Here is a 20,818-nt window from a genome sequence, read left to right on the forward strand (position 1 = left end):
AAGGAGGCGGCTACAGGCGGTGGAGGATTGGAGGGGTTGGTGCATTTGAGTGGGTTGTTGTTGTTGTGGGAGGTTGGCGGTGGGGGGAACGCTGGGTGGTGCGGTGGAGGTGGTGGAAGTGGTGATGGTGGGAGTAGTCGAAGTCGTAGGAGGAGGTGGTGGTGGCTGGGTAGGGGGGTGGTATTGGATGATAGAGAGAGAGAGAGGAGAGGGGGGGGTTAAACATCTTTGTATGCAAATGATTCCCCCGGCAGACCACGCTTCTCGCCATTGTCACGGAGCAGCGCGATGTGGTTGTGGTTGCGCACGAAGCACTCCATCGGTGCGGCGACAATCGCACGCCATTTCCCGGAGTCAACTCCCCCCCCCACCCCACCACCACTTGACTCGAGCGAGAACCCGCCCACATCTGTACGACCTCCCCTTTGCTCTTCTTACCTAGGGATCCGCGCAGGGCCCGTTCGCAGTCACAGCCGACGCACGACACGCGGCGTGGTCGATCCGGGCGGACGTCGACCGCCCGCGCCCCCCTCTCCCCCCCTCTCCACCACCACCGCCGCCGCCGCCAACGCCCGCCGCAAACCTGCAGCTACAAGCGACTGCTGTTGTGGCCGCTGCTCTCCGCTGCTGTTGTCCGCTGCTGTTGCTGCCAAAGAATCGGGTTGGGCGAGTGGTCGGACGCGCGGAGAGACGCAGCCGAAATGATGCCACTGCTGCCGCTGCTGCCACTGCCGCTGCTGCATGTCACGAGCACATTGCTCGCGTTCGACATCGCGTTAGTAAACGCGTCTGCGCCGGGGATAATTCGAGCTTTATAGGCGGCTCTTTGCCCACGAACAGGCGTCAAGGGGCACTTGCTTAAAACCCCGTGTATTTAGAATAGCACTTATTTATACTCATCATAAAGAACGGCAACAGCAACTGCAAATCAATGCATCATTGCGACAACGCCAATATCAACATCTGCAAAAACGTGACGACAGTCATTCTTACAACTAACATCATCATCGCCGCTGTCTAATTATTGTGATGACAGTAATAATTGTAGCAACAATATAACGACAACAATAGCAACAACAAAAACATTACCGCACCCAAACAAGCCGCTTATCAAACATTCGCCCAAGCTCTCCGTTCCTGTGCCGGGGCGACTCTGGGACAGCTTTGCCTCCTGGATCCGTGTTTGTTGTGGTCGTTGTTGTCAATTTAGTCTCCAGCCGGTGACGAAATCTTGAACAAACCAACAACCAAAAGCAACACGTTCATACACACGCCAAACCATGTCGGCGACAATTACCAAGACGAGTTTTTCCGTACGGGACATCTTGGATTTACCCGACTCGAAGGAGGAAGACAGCGCAACCGAGGACAGCGCCACCGAGGGCGAGGCGGAGTCGTGCATCGTCGATCCACGCGGAGAGCCGCGCTGCCCACCGGCACCGGGCCCGGCACTTGCGCTGGCCAGGCCGTACTTCGATGCGGGAGAGAACCCCTACACCCGCTGGCTAGCCACCGCCGAGGGACTTCAGTACTCGCGTGAGTCTCTCGCCTCCTCCTCCTCCTCCTCCCACTGCTCACCACCACCACGGCTGCTACCCCACTGCGCACCACGCGAGCCGACTTCATCACGCGAGCACTGCTGCTGGGTTGTTGGTGTCGCCACTGCCGGCGCGACGGCTTGTGCCCAATATACCGGCGTGAATGTTTGTGTTAAAGTTGCCAGTGCGACTGTTTGTGGTAAAGTTTATAGTGCGTCTGTTTGTGTTAAAGTTGCCAGTGCGACTGTTTGTGTTAAAGTTTATAGTGCGTCTGTTTGTGTTAAAGTTGTCAGTGCGACTGTTTGTGTTAAAGTTTATAGTGCGTCTGTTTGTGTTAAAGCTGCCAGTACGACTGTCTGTGTTAAAGTTGCCAGTACGACTGTTTGTGTTAAAGTTGGCAGTGCGTCTGTCTGTGTTAAAGTTGCCAGTGCGTCTGTTTGTGTTAAAGTTGCCAGTGCGTCTCTTTGTGTTAAAGTTGCCAGTGCGTCTGTTTGTGTTAAAGTTGCCAGTACGACTGTTTGTGTTAAAGTTGCCAGTGTGACTGTTTGTGTTAAAGTTGCCAGTGCGTCTGTTTGTGTTAAAGTTGCCAGTGCATCTGTTTGTGTTAAAGTTGCCAGTGTGACGGTTTGTGTTAAAGTTGCCAGTACGACTGTTTGTGTTAAAGTTGCCAGTGCGTCTGTTTGTGTTAAAGCTGCCAGTGCGTCTGTTTGTGTTAAAGTTGCCAGTAAGACTGTTTGTGTTAAAGTTGTCAGTGTGTCTGTTTGTGTTAAAGTTGCCAGTGCGTCTGTTTGTGTTAAAGTTGCCAGTGCCACTGTTTGTGTTAAAGTTGCCAGTGCGTGTTTGTGTTAAAGTTGCCAGTGCGTCTGTTTGTGTTAAAGTTGCCAGTACGACTGTTTGTGTTAAAGCTGCCAGTACGACTGTTTGTGTTAAAGCTGTCAGTGCGACTGTTTGTGTTAAAGCTGTCAGTGCCACTGTTTGTGTTAAAGCTGTCAGTGCGACTGTTTGTGTTAAAGCTGCCAGTACGACTGTTTGTGTTAAAGCTGCCAGTGTGACTGTTTGTGTTAAAGTTGCCAGTGCGACTGTTTGTGTTAAAGCTGTCAGTGCGACTGTTTGTGTTAAAGTTGCCAGTACGACTGTTTGTGTTAAAGCTGCCAGTACGACTGTTTGTGTTAAAGCTGCCAGTGTGACTGTTTGTGTTAAAGTTGCCAGTACGACTGTTTGTGTTAAAGCTGTCAGTGCGACTGTTTGTGTTAAAGTTGCCAGTACGACTGTTTGTGTTAAAGCTGCCAGTGCGACTGTTTGTGTTAAAGCTGTCAGTGCGACTGTTTGTGTTAAAGTTGCCAGTACGACTGTTTGTGTTAAAGCTGCCAGTACGACTGTTTGTGTTAAAGCTGTCAGTGCGACTGTTTGTGTAAAAGCTGTCAGTGCGACTGTTTGTGTTAAAGCTGTCAGTGCGACTGTTTGTGTTAAAGTTGCCAGTACGACTGTTTGTGTTAAAGCTGTCAGTGCGACTGTTTGTGTTAAAGCTGTCAGTGCGACTGTTTGTGTTAAAGTTGCCAGTACGACTGTTTGTGTTAAAGCTGCCAGTACGACTGTTTGTGTTAAAGCTGTCAGTGCAACTGTTTGTGTTAAAGCTGTCAGTGCGACTGTTTGTGTTAAAGTTGCCAGTACGACTGTTTGTGTTAAAGCTGCCAGTACGACTGTTTGTTTTAAAGCTGTCAGTGCGACTGTTTGTGTTAAAGTTGCCAGTACGACTGTTTGTGTTAAAGTTGTCAGTACGACTGTTTGTGTTAAAGCTGTCAGTGCGACTGTTTGTGTTAAAGCTGTCAGTGTGACTGTTTGTGTTAAAGTTGTCAGTGCCACTGTTTGTGTTAAAGCTGTCAGTGCGACTGTTTGTTTTAAAGCTGTCAGTGCGACTTTGTGTTAAAGTTGCCAGTGCCACTGTTTGTGTTAAAGCTGCCAGTACGACTGTTTGTGTTAAAGCTGCCAGTACGACTGTTTGTGTTAAAGCTGTCAGTGTGTCTGCTTGTGTTAAAGCTGTCAGTGCCACTGTTTGTGTTAAAGTTGCCAGTGCCACTGTTTGTGTTAAAGTTGCCAGTGCCACTGTTTGTATTAAAGCTGTCAGTGCGACTGTTTGTGTTAAAGTTGCCAGTACGACTGTTTGTGTTAAAGTTGCCAGTGCCACTGTTTGTGTTAAAGTTGCCAGTGCCACTGTTTGTGTTAAAGCTGTCAGTGCGACTGTTTGTGTTAAAGTTGCCAGTACGACTGTTTGTGTTAAAGTTGCCAGTACGACTGTTTGTGTTAAAGCTGCCAGTGTGACTGTTTGTGCTAAAGTTGCCAGTGCGTCTGTTTGTGTTAAAGTTGCAAGTGCGTCTGTTCGTGTTAAAGTTGCCAGTGCCACTGATTGTGTTAAAGTTGCCAGTCCGTCTGTTTGTGTTAAAGTTGCCAGTGCGTCTGTTCGTGTTAAAGTTACCAGTGCCACTGATTGTGTTAAAGTTGCCAGTGCCACTGTTTGTGTTAAATCTGCCAGTGCGTCTGTTTGTGTTAAAGTTGTCAGTGCCACTGTTTGTGTTAAATTTGCCAGTGCGTCTGTTTGTGTTAAGCTGTCAGTGCCACTGTTTGTGTTAAAGTTGCCAGTGCCACTGTTTGTGTTAAAGCTGCCAGTGCCACTGTTTGTGTTGAAGTTGCCAGTGCGACTGTTTGTGTTAAAGCTGTCAGTGGCACTGTTTGTGTTAAAGCTGCCAGTGTGACTGTGTTAAAGTTGCCAGTGCCACTGTTTGTGTTAATGCTGTAAGTGCCACTGTTTGTGTTAAAGTTGCCAGTGCCACTGTTTGTGTTAAAGTTGCCAGTGCCACTGTTTGTGTTAAAGTTGCCAGTGCGTCTGCTTGTGTTAAATCTGCCAGTACGACTGCTTGTGTTAAATCTGCTAGAGCGACTGCTTGTGCTAAAGCTGCCAGTGCGACTGTTTGTGTTAAAGTTGCCAGTACGACTGTTTGTGTTAAAGTTGCCAGTGCGTCTGTTTGTGTTAAAGTTGCCAGTACGACTGTTTGTGTTAAAGCTGCCAGTACGACTGATTGTGCTAATGTTGGCGTCCGTGTGCAAGGGACGCGATGAACACAAGCTTAACGCATTGGTCAATAACATCGCTTGGCTCTAAGAGGAATCAAATCGATAATAAGCGACGTTTTGGGCAACGGCTCTCCTTCATACCAGGGAGCTGCAAATAATTGGAGTCACTGCCATAGACGTCACTTGTTATACGCGTGTATAATTCATTTTGGGGGCAGTGTTATTATTGACCAATGTGTTGAGTGTTTGTAGTTGTTGTTGTTAAGTGTGCTTGGGCAACCACTGTCAACGCAGCAGCAGCGGCAGTGCGCACAACAATTGCGTTTAATCGGGTGGTTGTGGTGTAGAGCAGCGTGTCCATGTCACCTGTGTATGCCACACTTACGCGTGTGATGATCGTGCACGTGTCGAGAGAATGAGAGAGAGAGAGAGAGATGTGGGTCCGACGATCGATGTGACGAAGAGTGTCAACGTTGTTTTGGTTAAGTTTCAACGCGAGTAATCATTGACACGCGAGTTTAGCCGATTGCCCGATCAGTTTGTCGATAACATCCACTTAAATTCATATGACTTTATTAACAGCGAAAACATGTTATTTTGCGAGCCTGTTTATTCGTTTCGAATGCGCGGATACGTTTTCGCGTTTTGTTTTTATTTTCACACCGGCTGTCGGTTATTTTAGACGGCCACGCGTGCCGCTTCATGACGTGTTTAAGTCGGCGATTTAACCCAAGGCGATTTCAGCGCTTTGGCCGTTCGCGTGCAGCGAGTGATTGACTCTACCCCACCAAATCGTAGCGAATATCGCAGCCACTTTACCCCGTGATCGGGGCTACGAACGCCGCTAACCTCTGCTACAAATCGAATGAAAACGCACATTGCCGATATGCTACTATTCAAAAATATCAGCCGAATAATATCCAATTGCATATTTATCGCGGACTTTACCGTACAAAATATTTGTAAAAAAATATATGTATAAAGAATATGAGTTGCTATATTAACGCTGAGAATTGCTTCCTGCGCGCGCGTCAAACACACGCGCACACAGACACACGCAGAGACTAATACCGAGAGTCACTCTCGAAGACGAGACTAATCCTCTTTGTCTCTCGAGTTCTCGCCTCGTTAAATAGAAGAAGAAGAATACAAAAAAACCCTTGAAACTCGACGCGGTAATGATAGTGTAAATGCAAGTCGGGCAAATCGCATAAACGCGCGTCAGTCGGCAAAAGCGGTTCCGATGAGACGGCCCGCGACGTGGATCGGGACTGCCGTGGGTCCGCCGATCGCTCCGTTTCACCATCGCCTTGCCCGCCAGGTCTAAGCAGTGCGCGTGCATTGTTGTTGTTGTTGTTCAAAGGACGCGAACACGCGAGAGAGGCACACAACAACAAGTACACAACTGTGACACACATGTGACACCACAAATACACAACTGTGACACCACAAATACACAACTGTGACACCACAGATACACAACTGTGACACCACAAATACACAACTGTGACACCACAAATACACACCTGTGACACCACAACTACACAACTGTGACACCACACATACACAACTGTGACACCACAAATACACAACTGTGACACCACAAATACACACCTGTGACACCACAAATACACAACTGTGACACCACAAATACACAACTAAGACACACCAAATACACAACCGAGACGCAACAAATACATAACTGTGACACACCCGTGATACAACAAATACACAACTTTAACACAGCAAAGACACAACTAAGACACACCAAATACACAACTGAGATACAGCAACAACAAAAAACCCGATGCTGACTGTCGTCCATCTCTCCCTTGCGTGTGTGTGCGTGTGCGCGCACGTGCGTACACACACGCGTGTGTGTGTACACACGTGTGTTTATGCGCGCGCGTATGTTTACGCACGCACGCGCCCATTATTTAGTACACGGGCTGAACGCGGCGAGCGCACGGAGTCATCAGCACCCGTCCGTAAAGACGCACTCATCCCCGGACCCGCATGACGGAGCGAGCACGGACGCCTCCAACTGCAGCAGCAGCGCCGGCGGAATGAGTGGCGGCGGAGGAGGAGGAGGAGGCGGAGTGATAGGCGACTTGGGAGGCGGCGGCAGCAGCAGCAGCAGCAAGAAACGCAAGAGACGAGTGCTGTTCAGCAAGGCGCAGACCTACGAGCTGGAGCGACGCTTCCGACAGCAGCGCTACCTGTCGGCGCCCGAGCGGGAACACCTGGCCAGTCTCATCCGCTTGACTCCCACGCAGGTGAAGATCTGGTTCCAGAACCACCGCTACAAGATGAAGCGCGCTCGAGCCGAGAAAGGTTGCGGCGTGGCTGGCGGCGTGGGTGGCCTTTTGCTGCACCCGGACGGATCGTCGAGCGGCGGCGGCGGCGTTGGCGGCGGCGCTCTGCAGTCTCCGCGCCGGGTCGCTGTGCCCGTGTTGGTGCGCGATGGGAAGCCGTGCACAGCTGCGGGTCTGGCCGCGTACGCGTGCGCGGCCGCGCAGCCCGCGGTCCATCTGTCTCGCTTCGGCGCGGCGCAGTACGGGGCGGCCGCGTACCCAGCCTACGCGGCCGCGTTCCCTACGCTCATACAGACCCAGCAGTGGGCGTGGTGAAGCGTGCGTGCTGATGATGGTGTTGGTGGTGATGCTGCTGCTGCTGCTGATGATGATGATGTCGATGCTGCTGAACACTTCGCCGCCTGCCACCCCTGATGGCGGTGAGGAAAACTGTGATTCGACGAAGAGGAAGGAGGTGGTGGTGGTGATGGATGATGAGGTTTGGGAGGAGGACAGTGAGAAATGTATCTATATATCTATATATAATGATGATTATTATAATTATAATAATGATAGCGATTACGCAAAAAATGTAACTGTAAAGAAAAACCGTGGACACTGCTTTGCAAGGAATGGGCCGGCAAAACCCCTTTGCGAGAGACTGCAACATTGACACGTGTCTCTGTCTCTGTAGATTTGTGAGTGTGTACGATGTTTACAGATTTGTAAAGAACTCTTTCGATATGCCAACCAACCAACAAACAAACGATCACACCAGGATATATATTTAAAAAACGGCAATTATAAAACTGTGAGATAGGAAATTACGCACTCGTAAAAAAAAATCAGATATCGCAGTCCCTATAGGTCGTGCAAAACGTGTTAGCTCTCTCTCCTGTGTGTCGTCTGTGTAACCGTCCGATTGAATTCGTAATTGACATTGTACAAGATGCAAAAATAGTAACGTTTCGCGTTCTTTTTTCATACATACACACACACAAAGACACTTAAGTTATGATATCTTTAAGAGCTTGTTTATGTTGTGTGCAGGTTGGCGAGTTGCGTGTTTTGAATTCGCGGTTTTGAAACGAGTCCAATAACCAACAAACGACGTTAACAACAATAAGACATTTGTGAGACAAGCTAACATTTGTTCGACGACTTGAAGAATATTGTTTCTCCCTTTATTTTTACGGAAAAAAAACAAAGCAAGGGTTCAATAAACACTTTACAATAAACACTTTACAATAAACACTTTACAATAAACACTTTACAATAAACACTTTACAATAAACACTTTACAATAAACAGAAAGAGAGAGAGGACGAGAATGCGCTTCATGAATTCACCCGCGGTGTCTCAGATCCACGCGTAGGGCACCTCTCTCGCGCCACGCCGATAATTGCCCCCACACACTGGTTCTCGTCACGATGTCATAAACATGTATCGCCGTACGTTTTAACTTCTTTCGCACCGTACGTAGCCAAACCGTGCTTGGAGGTGCGGGAGGGAGGGGGGGTAAGGAAAACGAACTGAACACAAAAAAGCAGTGCTAAAGAAATTTAGTTTTTAATCTCGATTATTTGAAAGTTGCGTATCTTTCAGTGGCTTCCCAATATCGGAAGGGGAAGAACGTTCCCGACGGCCGCAGAAGCAGCGTATCTGAAAGCGCCACGCGATGCAGTGGACACCGTCTTTATTCGATGGCCGAGCAGCCAAAAGCCGCCGCCGCTGCTGCTGCTGTAAGAGTCACGCAGGAGTTCGCATGATGGTTAATCTTATATTTTATGACGTGATAATTCAGTGCCGTATTTTTTTGTTGTTGAAATTTTAACTGGTATCTATATCGATAAATAATAATGATTTGAAGAAAAAAAAAGTATTTATGACTTCCCTATTTATATACATCGTATTGAACAGTTGTTCGCGAAACTTTGGCAGTGCGCGTGTTGTTCTTCGTCAGTGACGGAACCTCACGGTGGAGGAGCACACGTGTTTATTATTGTTGTTGTTGTTATTATTATTGACTCGGCAACAGCATCATCATCACCACCGCCGCCGCGATGGGAGATTAGACTCCGAGAGGAAACCCATCGACGATGTTAACCTAACACGCCGTCGGCTTTAATCTGGCGTAAGCATCAAAGACGCAGATCCCCCGTGTCGCCTTTGACAGACTGTTGGAGCGAGTGCTGTTAGCGAGCACCTATGAAGGCCGATACGGCACACGAGGGGGTGGGTGGCCAGCACCACGCCCGGCCGCCTTTGTCTCCCCAGTGGCGACGTTTACACACCGCACCAGGTACTCGTTCGAGGCCTGAGTCGACCTAGGGGAGGCCGAGGATCGGTTCAGATGAATCGTCACCGGTTTTGGCCGTGAGCGGGAATCGAACTCGGGTAGCCGGGTTTCGTAGCGCAGTGTGCGAACAGCTACACTACAGCTCCACACGCGCGCACACACATACACACACACACATACGCTACGCACACGCGCAGTGAAGTTCAGGCGCTTCACGCGGTTGATGGATTTGACTTCGCCACCGAAGCTGTAAACGGGACTCCGAAGACGTGGGCTGAAACACCAAGGACGCCGCACCGTACGCACGTACGATGAACTTCCTTCGCGCCGTACGTAGCCAACCGTGCGTTGGCGTATGCGCCTGAAATTTCGCGACACAGGCCCCGGGGATTACGACGTGCCCGCTTGTTTTGGGTCGTGACGGGGGCTCTTTGTTTTACGCGTTGCGGTTTCTGATCCCTCACCAAATGCGGCGAAGTGACGATTGAACCTTTTAGCCGGAACGCTTCCCCCCTACCCACCCAGCCACCCCCTACACCGTTGGTAATTCTCTACCGGTTGAATAATTTTGTCAACGCCATATCCGCGCTCCATCGTCGCCTCACGTGCTGTCCTCATGTGATACCCGTACCAATTGTCCCCCTCGCATAATTATAGGAGGATTTTTATAATGGGGTGCAATACAATAGGAGTAATGTATGAAAGGTGTAATATTCTACTCTGGCGGTTGTAGTCGTAGTGGTAGTGCCTTACGCCGATAATCACTTCCCCGACCCGGTCTCGGCAGGATTTTTGCGGAAAATATCGAGTGATCGATGTAAGGCCACTGCAATAGCGCACGGTACACGATGCATAGATATCGATCCCTTGTGCACGTGCTCACGTTCACGGCGTCCTTATAGGACGAATAGGAGCACTGTGGAAGTAGTTTTGAGCGAGCCTATGACGTGTATACCGTGATAAACACGTATTTTTCACGGTGTGTAAATCAGTTCGGATTCGTATAAGCAGAACATACACAAACATATATACATGTGTGTGTGTGTGTTTGTGCGTGTAACTCGCCTGTTGCGTTCACATATACTGTACTCGCAGTACTTCGAGAAGGAGGATCGACATTTCAATGAAAGCTGTGATCGTGAGAGAGTTCTGGAGTGACTACGTAAATATATACCTACATTACTCTGCCACTCCCATCATTAGATAATATTTTATCATTATTAATAATAACAACAATATCGGCGAACATTGAACAAAAGATATCGGCACAAATTCAGCCCATTATTGCCGTCTATCGCATACTCCTTCGTACCTCCGATGAGCACGGTTGGCTACGGACGAACATTGAACAAAAGATATCGGCACAAATTCAGCCCATTATTGCCGTCTATCGCATACTCCTTCGTACCTCCGATGAGCACGGTTGGCTACGTACGGCGCGAAAGAAGTTCAGCATAACATACATAACATACATGAAAGCTATCTGAGAGCTCATGGCCTCTTCGCTTCGTTACCTCTCAGCTGATTTTATTTTTAGCTGACTGGTCACTGTGACCCAAGACGAAGACAAATGATGTAACCCCCGTATAGCCTCAACAGACTGTTGGGGCAAGTGCTCTCAGCGAACACTTGCGAAGGTCGGCACGGCAGACGAGGGGGGCCGGTTGGTAAGCGCAACGCCCGACCGCCTTTGTCTCCCGAGTGATGTTCACCAGGTACTCGTTTTGAGGCTGAGCCGACCTAGGGGAGGCCCCGGACCGGTTCACATAACCGTCACCGGTGTTGGCCGTGAGCGGAAATCGAACTCGGGTTGCTGAGTTCGTAGCGCAGCGCTCTGGTTGCTACACTACCGCTCCCACAACACACACGCACACCTTTATTTATTTGTGATTGTGCAATACTTACCACTGATGGATTCCTTTCTGGATGTAATACCCCGTAATTATTGGTCATTGTGTCCAACATTTAACTCCACGCGCTCAGAGCTTCTTCATCCGCTCGTTTCACGCACCGCCGATCAGCACGGTTGGCTGCGCAGGCTTGCGAAAGAAGTCCAAAACAGAGTACGTACATAAACTGAAGCCTCTTCAGTTGGCGCGAAACGTCGGACATCACGCCGAACTGCACGCACGATACAGCCGAGAAACACATGCAGCGCAACCGCGATGACGTGCACTCGTGATTCTTCATCGTCACAGCAGCGGCTGACATCATCATGGGCACACGAGCGGAGCATGCTAACAACTCGTGTGCACTCCCTCGTCAACTTTCACTCGGTGTTGGCGTCAGCTGCGCTGCGGTTGCACTGCCATGGCCTGTGTGACACATTGAAGGCGCCTACGACTGTTACTCAAAGCAGCTGAAAATATAACCACGCACGCACACACACACGCGCGCGCAAATTCCACGTGCAAACATAATGTATTAACCATAATATAGGGTTGTTGTTTTTTTTTTTTTGGGGGGGGGGGTAGTTAGATCGCGTAAGTATAAATGCGTCGTTAAACCCGCCACCACGTAAACAGAACGTGCCAATTCGTTACTCGGTCGAATTGCTGTACTACCGCCGGCGCTGTATATTAACACTCACGTAGATTATACACAGGCACACACGCACATTGCACGCACAAAGATCCCCCGTATAGCCCTGCACGGACTGTCGGGGCAAGTGAGTGCGTGCGAATAACCTATTTAATAATGAAGTCGGACACAGATGCCCCAGGTAGAGCCTTCGCAGACTTTTGGAGGAAGCATCTATTGCGCGCGCGCGCACACACAACAAAGACAAAATCTCCCCTATAGCCTTAACAGACTGTTGGGTCAAGTGCTGTTAGCGAGCACCTATAAAGACCGGCACGGCACACGAGGGGGTGGGTGTCCAACACCACGCCCGGCCGCCTTTGTCTCCCTAGTGGCGATGTTTACACATCGCACCGGGTACTAATTTGAGGCTGCGTCGACCTAGGGGAGGTCCAGGACCGGTTCAGATAATAGTTACTGGCGATGGCCGTGAGCGGGAATCGAACCCGGGTCGCCGGGTTCATAGCGCAGCGTAGCGCTAACCGCTACACCACCGCTCCCCACATTACACACACGCACATAAACACGCACGCGCACTCACATTACACCCCTATATAGGCACGCACACATACCTAGACAGGAGTGTGTTAGGAGTCGGGCCGTGCGCGTGTAAGTTATGGGAGAGAGAGGGAGGGAGGGAGAGAGAGAGGGAGCCGTAACGCCGGCCCCGCGGTTGTTAACAGGAAAGGGGCGGACAATGGAAATTGTCGGGGCGATGTTCGAGGCGTGCATTTTGATGAGGCCAAGCCGGGCGGGCTCCCTCCCTCCCCCCCCATTGTGGCCGTGCCCCGCGTCTATCTGTCGGCGGACTCGGAGGGCCGCGTGAGACCTTTGTTTTACGCGCGGCCGCGCAGCAGCGTCCCATATGGGTCGAGAAGTCCCCCCACCCCACCGCTCTCCGACCCCCTCCTGTCCCCCAAGTGTGCCCTGCGCGTGGCTCGACGCTCGGCGCGTTCACGCGTGATGTGACGCACGGGGCGACGTGCGTGGCACGGTCACACACGCACACACACACACGCAGAGATCCCCCGTCTAGCCGTTAACAGGGCTGTTGGGACAAGTGCTGCTAGCGAGCACCTACGAAGGCCGGCAGGGCACACGAGAGGGTGAGTGTGTGGCCAAAATCACGCTCGGCCGCCTTTGTCTCTCGAGTGGAGATCTTAACACACCGCGCGAGGCGCTCATTGGACGCTGAGTCGACCTTGCCCAGGACTGGGTTTTAGGTAATTGTCGCTGGTGTTGGCCGTGAGCGGGAGCACGATGTGTTACACAAGTACACACATCCAGACGTGCAAGTGCAAGGTCGCACAAAGTCAACGATCCAAAAAATTGTCACGATGCGACAGATCTCGTCGGATCTCGGAAGTTCAACAGGGTTGAGTGTCGTTTAATGGTTGGATGGGTTACCATCACCACCAGCAGCACCACCACCACCACCGGGGCTTGCCAGGTGTTGTAGGCGTGAGGACTGCGATGTCGTGGCCAGGAGTTGACGGTGCTGAGCGTCGCTGCCCTCGCATGGACGTGCTGGGGGTGGGGTTTTCCGGTCACTTCCCACGTGAAGCTTAACAATTCACTCGTGGTTTTAGCGAAACATTCCAATTTTAGGAGCAAGAAGGCATTGTTGTTATTGTTGCTGATGTATTATTATTATTATCATCACTCTGCACGCTCTTATTTGTTTGTGTTCTCGCTGGAGTGAAATTTCCTCTGAAGCAGCAGCAGCAGCAGCAGCGACACCCTCGGCAGCACGGAGTGAAAGCCGTCAGCTGTTCAAGGCGGCAACACCAACCAACAAACACACCCCCAAAGCCCTCCAACTGAGCTGAGCAGTCAAACAGTGGCTAATCGATTGTGCTCGCTGAACGAGTGGCTGCTCGAAAACGAGACTCACTCACTCTCTCACTCCTCTCTCCCCCGCCCCTTGTACGCGATTACAACGAACGGGGGGGGAAGGGCCGTTCAAGGCTCGTGAAGTCTGTTTGCAGAATCTTGTGAAGAGCCCTCTCCGACAATTACGTTAATGTTTACCCGTAAAAAAATAATAATCTTGTTTTGCCCTGGAATTCTGGTCTGCGGGATGACCCCGTCGACTTCTCGAGAGAGACACGATTCGTGCCAATAGCTGACCTATCTGTCCTGCCACTCATCACTCCAAACACGCGCGCGCACGCACGCGTTATGCTGTATTAATAACAGCGCCAGTGCGTGTGTGCGTCTCTGATTGTGTCAGAGGGGGGCGGTGGAGCGGTAGTGTCGTGGGTAGCGCTACGCTGCGCTACGAACCCGGCGACCCGAGTTCGATTTCCGCTCACGGTCTACCAACAATGGAACCGGTCCTGGGCCTCTCCTAGGTCGCCTCTGCCTCAAATGAGTACCTGTTGCGATGTGTAAACATCTCCAACGGGGAGACAAAGGCGACCGGGCGTGGTGGCTCTCATGGGTGCTCGCTCACGGCACTTTCCCCAAACGTCTGCTAAGGATATACGGGTGATCTCTGTGTTGTCTTGGTGGGATCGAGAAGCGTGAGTTTGCCGCAATGGAAATCGCACGAAGGGCGAGCGAGGTTGTGGTGTGAGATGTGTCGGACAATGGATGCGCCATCTCTCACGCACGCACGCGGGGAACCCCACTCGTCTGTCTGGATGGGGTCACCTCTTTGAGTGAGACGTTAAAAGCAAAAATAAATATATTAGAATCCGAGATATTTACAACGGCGGCACCGCAGTTTACTATTCTGTGCGGCCGTGAGATGCGCGTGTGGATTGTTTTCATGCCCACATGTTCGTGTGGCACACATTCTAGTGAGGAATATGAAATAACATAATTATGTGTCCACGCTGCTCGAGTATGAATAGCGTATCAATTAATTACATGTTGAACTAATTAAATGGTTAATTAAGTACGCGTTATTTTCAATCAGGTATTATCAACATACACATGGTATTACATTTATATATACACACATATACTCAGACACTTATTTTGCATGGATAATAACGAAGGCGAATTTGATTAAAGCAAGATTGTTTAACGGAAAAGCAATTCGATTTCTACCTACGTGACTTTACCGAAAGAACCAAAGAGTATGGATTCCTACAGTCACGAAAGCTTCAAATCAATATTTAATTCGATGTGGTTGGCTTATTTCTTGTAAAGTTTATGAAAGATTCCCTACCGGTCCGAATTTTGTAAACCCATTTATATGTACAATACGTACATTAATGTAAGAAGTAGATTTTCCATGAAGATAAATTTTTGTTTGAATATAGAACTAAATATAAATTAATGCGAATTTATTCGCCCAATGTTGTATTCATATTATGAAACTAAGCCCGTAAACGCCATTTACATATTCAGGCGTTAACAATCAGACGTTCTTATCAAGTACAATATCATACTATTCACGCAGTAGTGTACAACGTACGTACGCTTATATCTGGTATCAAACATTGTACTGTTTACGCGAAATATAACACGAACAGACACACACACACATATATATAAACGCATATGAATAAAAGGACGCGCACAAGCCGTCGCTATTTCCGACCTACACACCCATAATCGTTTGCCAACTCAGGACCCAAATTCATTTCGGCCACGATCCCACGTGTGAGACACGCGCGGTTTGTGCGTGTGCACCACGTAAAATGTACACGTGAACATTACGACGTATATACGCGCACGCCTACACAGCAACGGCGTTATTTTAATCCGTAATGATCCACGTCAATCTGAGATTGTAAATGTTGTGGCTTTGCTCTCCGACACACCGGCGTGCTCTACTAGTGACGAATTGGGCACGTTTTGATTACGCGACAGCCCCTTACTAGTTGGCTGTGTCGGGTGGTGGCGGGTTTAACGACACACATGTATATATTTAAGCGATCTCACACAAAAAAACCCTCTCATGCATGATATTGGCCGCGACAGCCTACGATGTGTTGAACTCAATGCGTAATGCTTCTGTGTGTTGGAGGGGAGGGGGTGGGAGAGGTGGCATGGCGGTTAGTGCGACGCGCTACGAAACCCGAGTTCGATTCCCGCTCACGGCCAACACCTTATGACGATCATCTGAACCGGTTCTGGGCCTCCGATAGGTTGACGCCAGGGCTTGAACGAGAAACTCGCGATGCGCGTTATAAAACGTCGCCACGCGAACAGCACTTGCCCCGACAGTCTGGTGAAAGGTTATGCAGGGGAGGGGGTGGGGGAGGTCGTCGTTGTCGCTGTTTGCAGTCATTGCTTTCTGCGTTCAACAGAGTTTATGTGGAGTGCTCTTCCCGATGACATCCCGTAATCCTGCAGCGTTTATTTAAAACGAGCCTGACTTTGCCGATGAGACATAGAATGCTGTAAACCGTTCGAGAGTTGCTTTATTATCTTTTTTATCTGCTTGGTAATATTGATATGGCAAGCCTACGAGGCCGACGGACAAATACGTGGTTGTATGCGTACGCGGATACACCGCACAGGCTGAGATCTGCTCACATTTATGTCCTTTTTGCCGGTGTGTGCTGCACAAAACAAAGACAAATATCTCCCCTATAGCCTTAACAGACTGTTGGGGCAAGTGCTCTCAACGACACACGCGTACACACTCACACCTACCGTGCGTGGAATTCATTCCCGCCGGACATAACTAAAAGTAAAGTAAAGAGAGGGGTGGGAGGGGGGTGCGTAGGGGCGGGATGGGGTTAATGTTTCCTAAAGTGAGCGAGAATCCGACCCGCATGCTGCGTCCTAATAGCGCGGATTCGCACGAGTCCCGTAATTACGGCGCTAATGCAATGGCATTTATCCCGCGGCGCGCGTCCAGCGATAATGTTCATTGGACTTTAATGCCCGTCAATGGTAGCGAGCCGCTCGTTTAACTCAGCTAGCCCGAGAAGGACCCGTCGACAAAGTCCCGCGAGCGACTCTGCACGTGCGACAGCGTCTATTCGGCATCGCCCCCCCCACCCACCCCCCTTGCCACCGGAGAGCCCCCCACACGCTGATGCCGGCGAGTGTTGTGAGCGCGCAGGGAGTCACGGGGTGTTGACACAACGGCGGTGGTGACGGGGGGTGGGGACACTCACACGGTCTCGCAGTACGCGAACCGCAGTGCTCTAACGTGCATGGATACACGTTGAACTTCTTTGGCAGAGCCATGTAGCCAACCGCGCTGATCGGAGGTGCGGGATTGCCCCCCACCCCCTCCCTCCCTCCCTCCCCCCGCCGCTCTGCAAGCCGCCGAGCGCGCGTGGATGATTTGACGGCACTCCGCATGCGTTGCGGGCTCGGTCAATGAAAGGGCACATTCACGAATTAAAATGAGACACAAACAAACAAACAGCAACAACAACAACAACCGAAGGTGAAGCACTCAATTTGTGGAGTTATTTTTTTTATTCACGAAGCTTGATTAAACGAAAATGCTTAAGTTTCGTGTTGCACTTCGTGGCAAAGCGATACACGTCACGGTTTATGTTTTGTTTTATTTGATAACATGTGTAAGAAACTAAGAGCCGGCAGCTTTCTCACAACACGAGCTACTCTTAATTTTTTTTTTAATTTGAAATGGAAAATAATAATAACGTGATATAATCACACCGTTATGTTGAACGTTTGTTCATGACAGAGTGAGAGAGACATTCAGTCGAGCATCTCCCGTGCATAGCCACGCATTGAACACGCGTGTTGATATATGTGTACGTGTGTGTGTGTGTGTACATGTGTGTGTGTGTGCGTGTGTGTGGGGAGCGGTAGTGTAGCGGTTAAAGCGCTGCGCTATGAAACTGAGTACCTGGTGCGATGTGCAAACATTGCCACGAGGGAGACAAAGGCGGCCGGGCGTGGTGCTGGTCACCCACCCCCTCGTGTGCCGTTCTGGCCTTCATAGGTGCTCGCTAACAGCACTTGCCCCAACAGTCAGTTCAGGCTATACGGGGGATCTTTGTGTGTGTGCCCGTGTGTGTGTGGGGGGTGGTAGCGGTTAGGGCGCTGCGCTACGAACTTGACGACCCGGGTTCGATTTCCTCTCACGGCCAACACCTGTGACAGCGATTATCTGAACCGGTCCCGGACCTCCCCTAGGTCGACTCAGCCTTAAATGATGTGCGGTGTGTTCACATCGTCACCGGGAAGACAAAGGCGGTCGGGCGTGGTACTGGGCACCCTCTCCCCCGTGTGCCGTGCCGGCCTTTATGGGTGCCGCTCGCCAACAGCGCTTGCCCCAACAGCCCGTTCAGGCTATACGGTGACTCTCTGTCTTGTGCGTCTGTTATCACTTGAGAGGCAGCATCCTTGTGAGTCTCACTTGTGGGTCTCACCTGGTAACAATAAAGGCCGTGAACGTAATTTATATACGCCACGTGTATTTTGTGAAATTAATATATATTTTTAAAACGCGTGTTTATCTTTTGCTTAAATCGAGAGCTCACCATGCCAAGGTCGGTCAATTATGCGTAGTCACACGGTGCAAGATTGTGGTATCTCCTCTCTCGCTCTCTCCTCTTATTCACGTGGCTTCACAATTATCAATGCATCCCTGTTCATCGCTCGCGTGTGTTTGGAGCAATTTATCAAGTCTTACAAAGACCACGATACCCTGTATCGCCTTTAACAGACTGTCGGGACAACTGCTGTTCGCGAGTAGCACCTACGAAGGGCCCTCAAGACACACGCCCGGCTGCCTTTGTTTCCCTAGTGTATGTCTGTTGAACTTATTTCTCGCCGTACGTTCACAACCGTGCTAATAGTGGCGATGTTTGCACGCCTCGAACGGGGTTGAGTCGACTTAGGGGATGCCACCGAGCCGGTTCAGATAATCGTCACCGGTGCTGCCCGTGAGCTGGAATCGTACTCGGGTGGCCGGGGTTCGTATCGCAGTGCGCTAACCACTGCGCCACTACTCTCCCACTCAAGTCTTACACACACACACCGCCGACGTGCTATACATGCGAGGGGAGATTAACACAATAACTCTCCTCTCGAGGTCTGTTCGCACTTTCCCCAGGATCAGCTCCGCATCAGCTGCTTTTGTTTCACGATAGACGCGCATAATGGATTATTTTCTCTCTCTCGTTGTCGGTCGCGGCGGCGGTGTTGTTGTTGTTGTTTATATGCCATAATTTATCCTCACACCCTATACAGCCTTCAAACCACCCCGGGCTTCTTAGAACCCTGCTCCCTCCTTCTCATCCTTCCCCTTCTTTCTGCTCCTTCTTTCTTTCCTTCCTCCTCCTCCTCCTGGCGTCCGGCGCGCTTTGTGAGGTTATGCTAATTGTGGAGGTCGTTCATTGCTCGGGCGACTATCGACGGAGATCGAGACGCCCCACGTGCTGTTTGCACAACTGGCCACGGCGACGAACAGCGGCAGCCACGGAGAGCAGAATGCATTGACCCAGGAGGGGGCGAGGCAACGCGGCACCAGCCGAGCCTTTCACATGATAATAATTTAATCTGTGTACCGGCTATGGCAGCAGCAGGAGCAGTGGCTATAGCAGTAAGCGGCTAAGAGTAACGGCAGTAGTCGTAGTGTAGCAGTCAAGATAGTAATGCCGCAGTGAGACGAATGGGTGTCAGATTCGTGGATGACCGAGGAGGGTTGAATTGATAATGAAAAAGTCGGTAGTCCGGGGGGTTTTTGGTCCCGGTACTCACTGTTATCTGGTAAAGTGTTGATAATCGCGCAATTGTAGTTCCACTCATTGTCTCGGCTGTGTACACGCCGAGGTGGAGAGACACCACCGCGGGCTGCCTGCATTACGCGCCTCCACTGAAGCCCCCCCCCCAAAAAAAAACACAAACACACCGCAGAACAAGTTTGGGAGCGCGTAGTTTATTTTTCGTTCATGAAATACAAAAAAAATGCAAAATGAAACAACAACAAAATAACACGAACAACGAGGCACCGCACGTTGTGTTCCTGGAGGCGAACATAACCGCGGCGCGCCATCGCCACCTCTCCTCGTGTGCGACGGCGAGCACTCGGACATGAACATTTTATAATTTGTCTTTGCACGCCGGCGACACCAACACGACCACCACCGCCGCCTCCAGCAGCAGCAACAGCAGCAGCTGCTGCTGCGGCAGCGTTTTTACCCGAAGAAGAGCTGAGCGGAGAGGGAGGGAGGGGAGGGAGCCTTTGGCCGTGAGTGACTCCGCCGTGGCTGCCTCTCTCTCTCTATCTGCCTTGCGCCTCGAACTCCTCGGACCTCACGTGCGGCCCAGCATCTTGCCGGACTCTCTCTCTCTCTCTGTTTCCTCCAGACCGCGGATCCTCGTCTCCCCATCAATCATGCCTCATTCATCCCCACGGCACCCCCCTCCCCCCATCACGCAACGCTGCCTCCCTCCTCCCCACCAACACCAGCCTCGTCCACCTTGTGTCACGCAACCTCAAAAGTTGCTTCCCCTTAGCCGAATCTCAATCGCGTTGTTTGCGACGCGAGCCAAAAAATAACGATCAATTACCATTAATAATGATGACGAAGACGATGATGGCGTGGTAACGAAGTGCCACGGGCGTTGATGACATTTCGGCGGTTGCGGTCTGCAGGTCAGTAACGAGGCCGACGACGACGCCGGTTTTTTTTATCCGAAGGCTGCCGCTCTGTTGCGCTGCGGCTGCAGTGAGCGACTTTGAGCCGCCAGAGGGCGCTGGCGAATCGCTTCCTCGTCGCCGCAGGACGCTCACGGTCACGATTTGTACCCTCGCCGAGACGCCTGTGGGAGGCGCTGTGAGCCCGTTCGTTTCGTCTCTCGCTCGCAGAGAACGCGCGAGAGAGAAAAGAGAGAGGGGGCCACGTGGGGTTGGGGTGGTCGGGGGGGTGAGTCTTCATTTGCAAGAATAGTGATCTGGGAGACAGTCGTCTGTCTGTCAGTCGATGGAAATCTGGCAAATTCTGACTCTGGCGCCAGCGCACAATGGGCCGCGGTGGCGAGATGTGAACTACCTCGCTTCGTATACAGGAGGGCATGGGTTGTTATCCCGACGATCCCGACCCTGTATATTTGGAGTTTGCATGGTCTCCCCGGGTCCTGCTGCT

At 50.8% G+C, this 20,818-nt stretch overlaps 1 protein-coding gene across 1 annotated transcript; it reads left to right on the forward strand.

The window, feature by feature from the left end:
• Positions 1-224: 224 nt before the first annotated feature.
• Positions 225-8,224, forward strand: NKX2-2 (NK2 homeobox 2). Its single transcript, XM_032948330.2, has 2 exons — positions 225-1,536; positions 6,549-8,224. The coding sequence occupies exons 1-2, from the start codon at positions 1,281-1,283 to the stop codon at positions 7,235-7,237; spliced, it is 945 nt and encodes a 314-aa protein (XP_032804221.2). The 5' UTR covers positions 225-1,280; the 3' UTR covers positions 7,238-8,224.
• Positions 8,225-20,818: the final 12,594 nt, after the last annotated feature.

This window comes from Petromyzon marinus, chromosome 6 (genome assembly GCF_048934315.1).
Source record: "Petromyzon marinus isolate PM22_M1 ecotype Great Lakes invasive population chromosome 6, UKy_Petmar_22M1.pri1.0, whole genome shotgun sequence".
Classification (NCBI taxonomy): domain Eukaryota; kingdom Metazoa; phylum Chordata; class Hyperoartia; order Petromyzontiformes; family Petromyzontidae; genus Petromyzon; species Petromyzon marinus.

Bases quoted from the DNA above. Each gene is read 5' to 3' on its own strand.
- NKX2-2 (XM_032948330.2), top strand. From the start codon at position 1,281: ATGTCGGCGACAATTACCAAGACGAGTTTTTCCGTACGGGACATCTTG. The intron at 1,537-6,548 runs GTGAGTCTCTCG...CCCATTATTTAG, and splicing joins CGAGGGACTTCAGTACTCGC to TACACGGGCTGAACGCGGCG.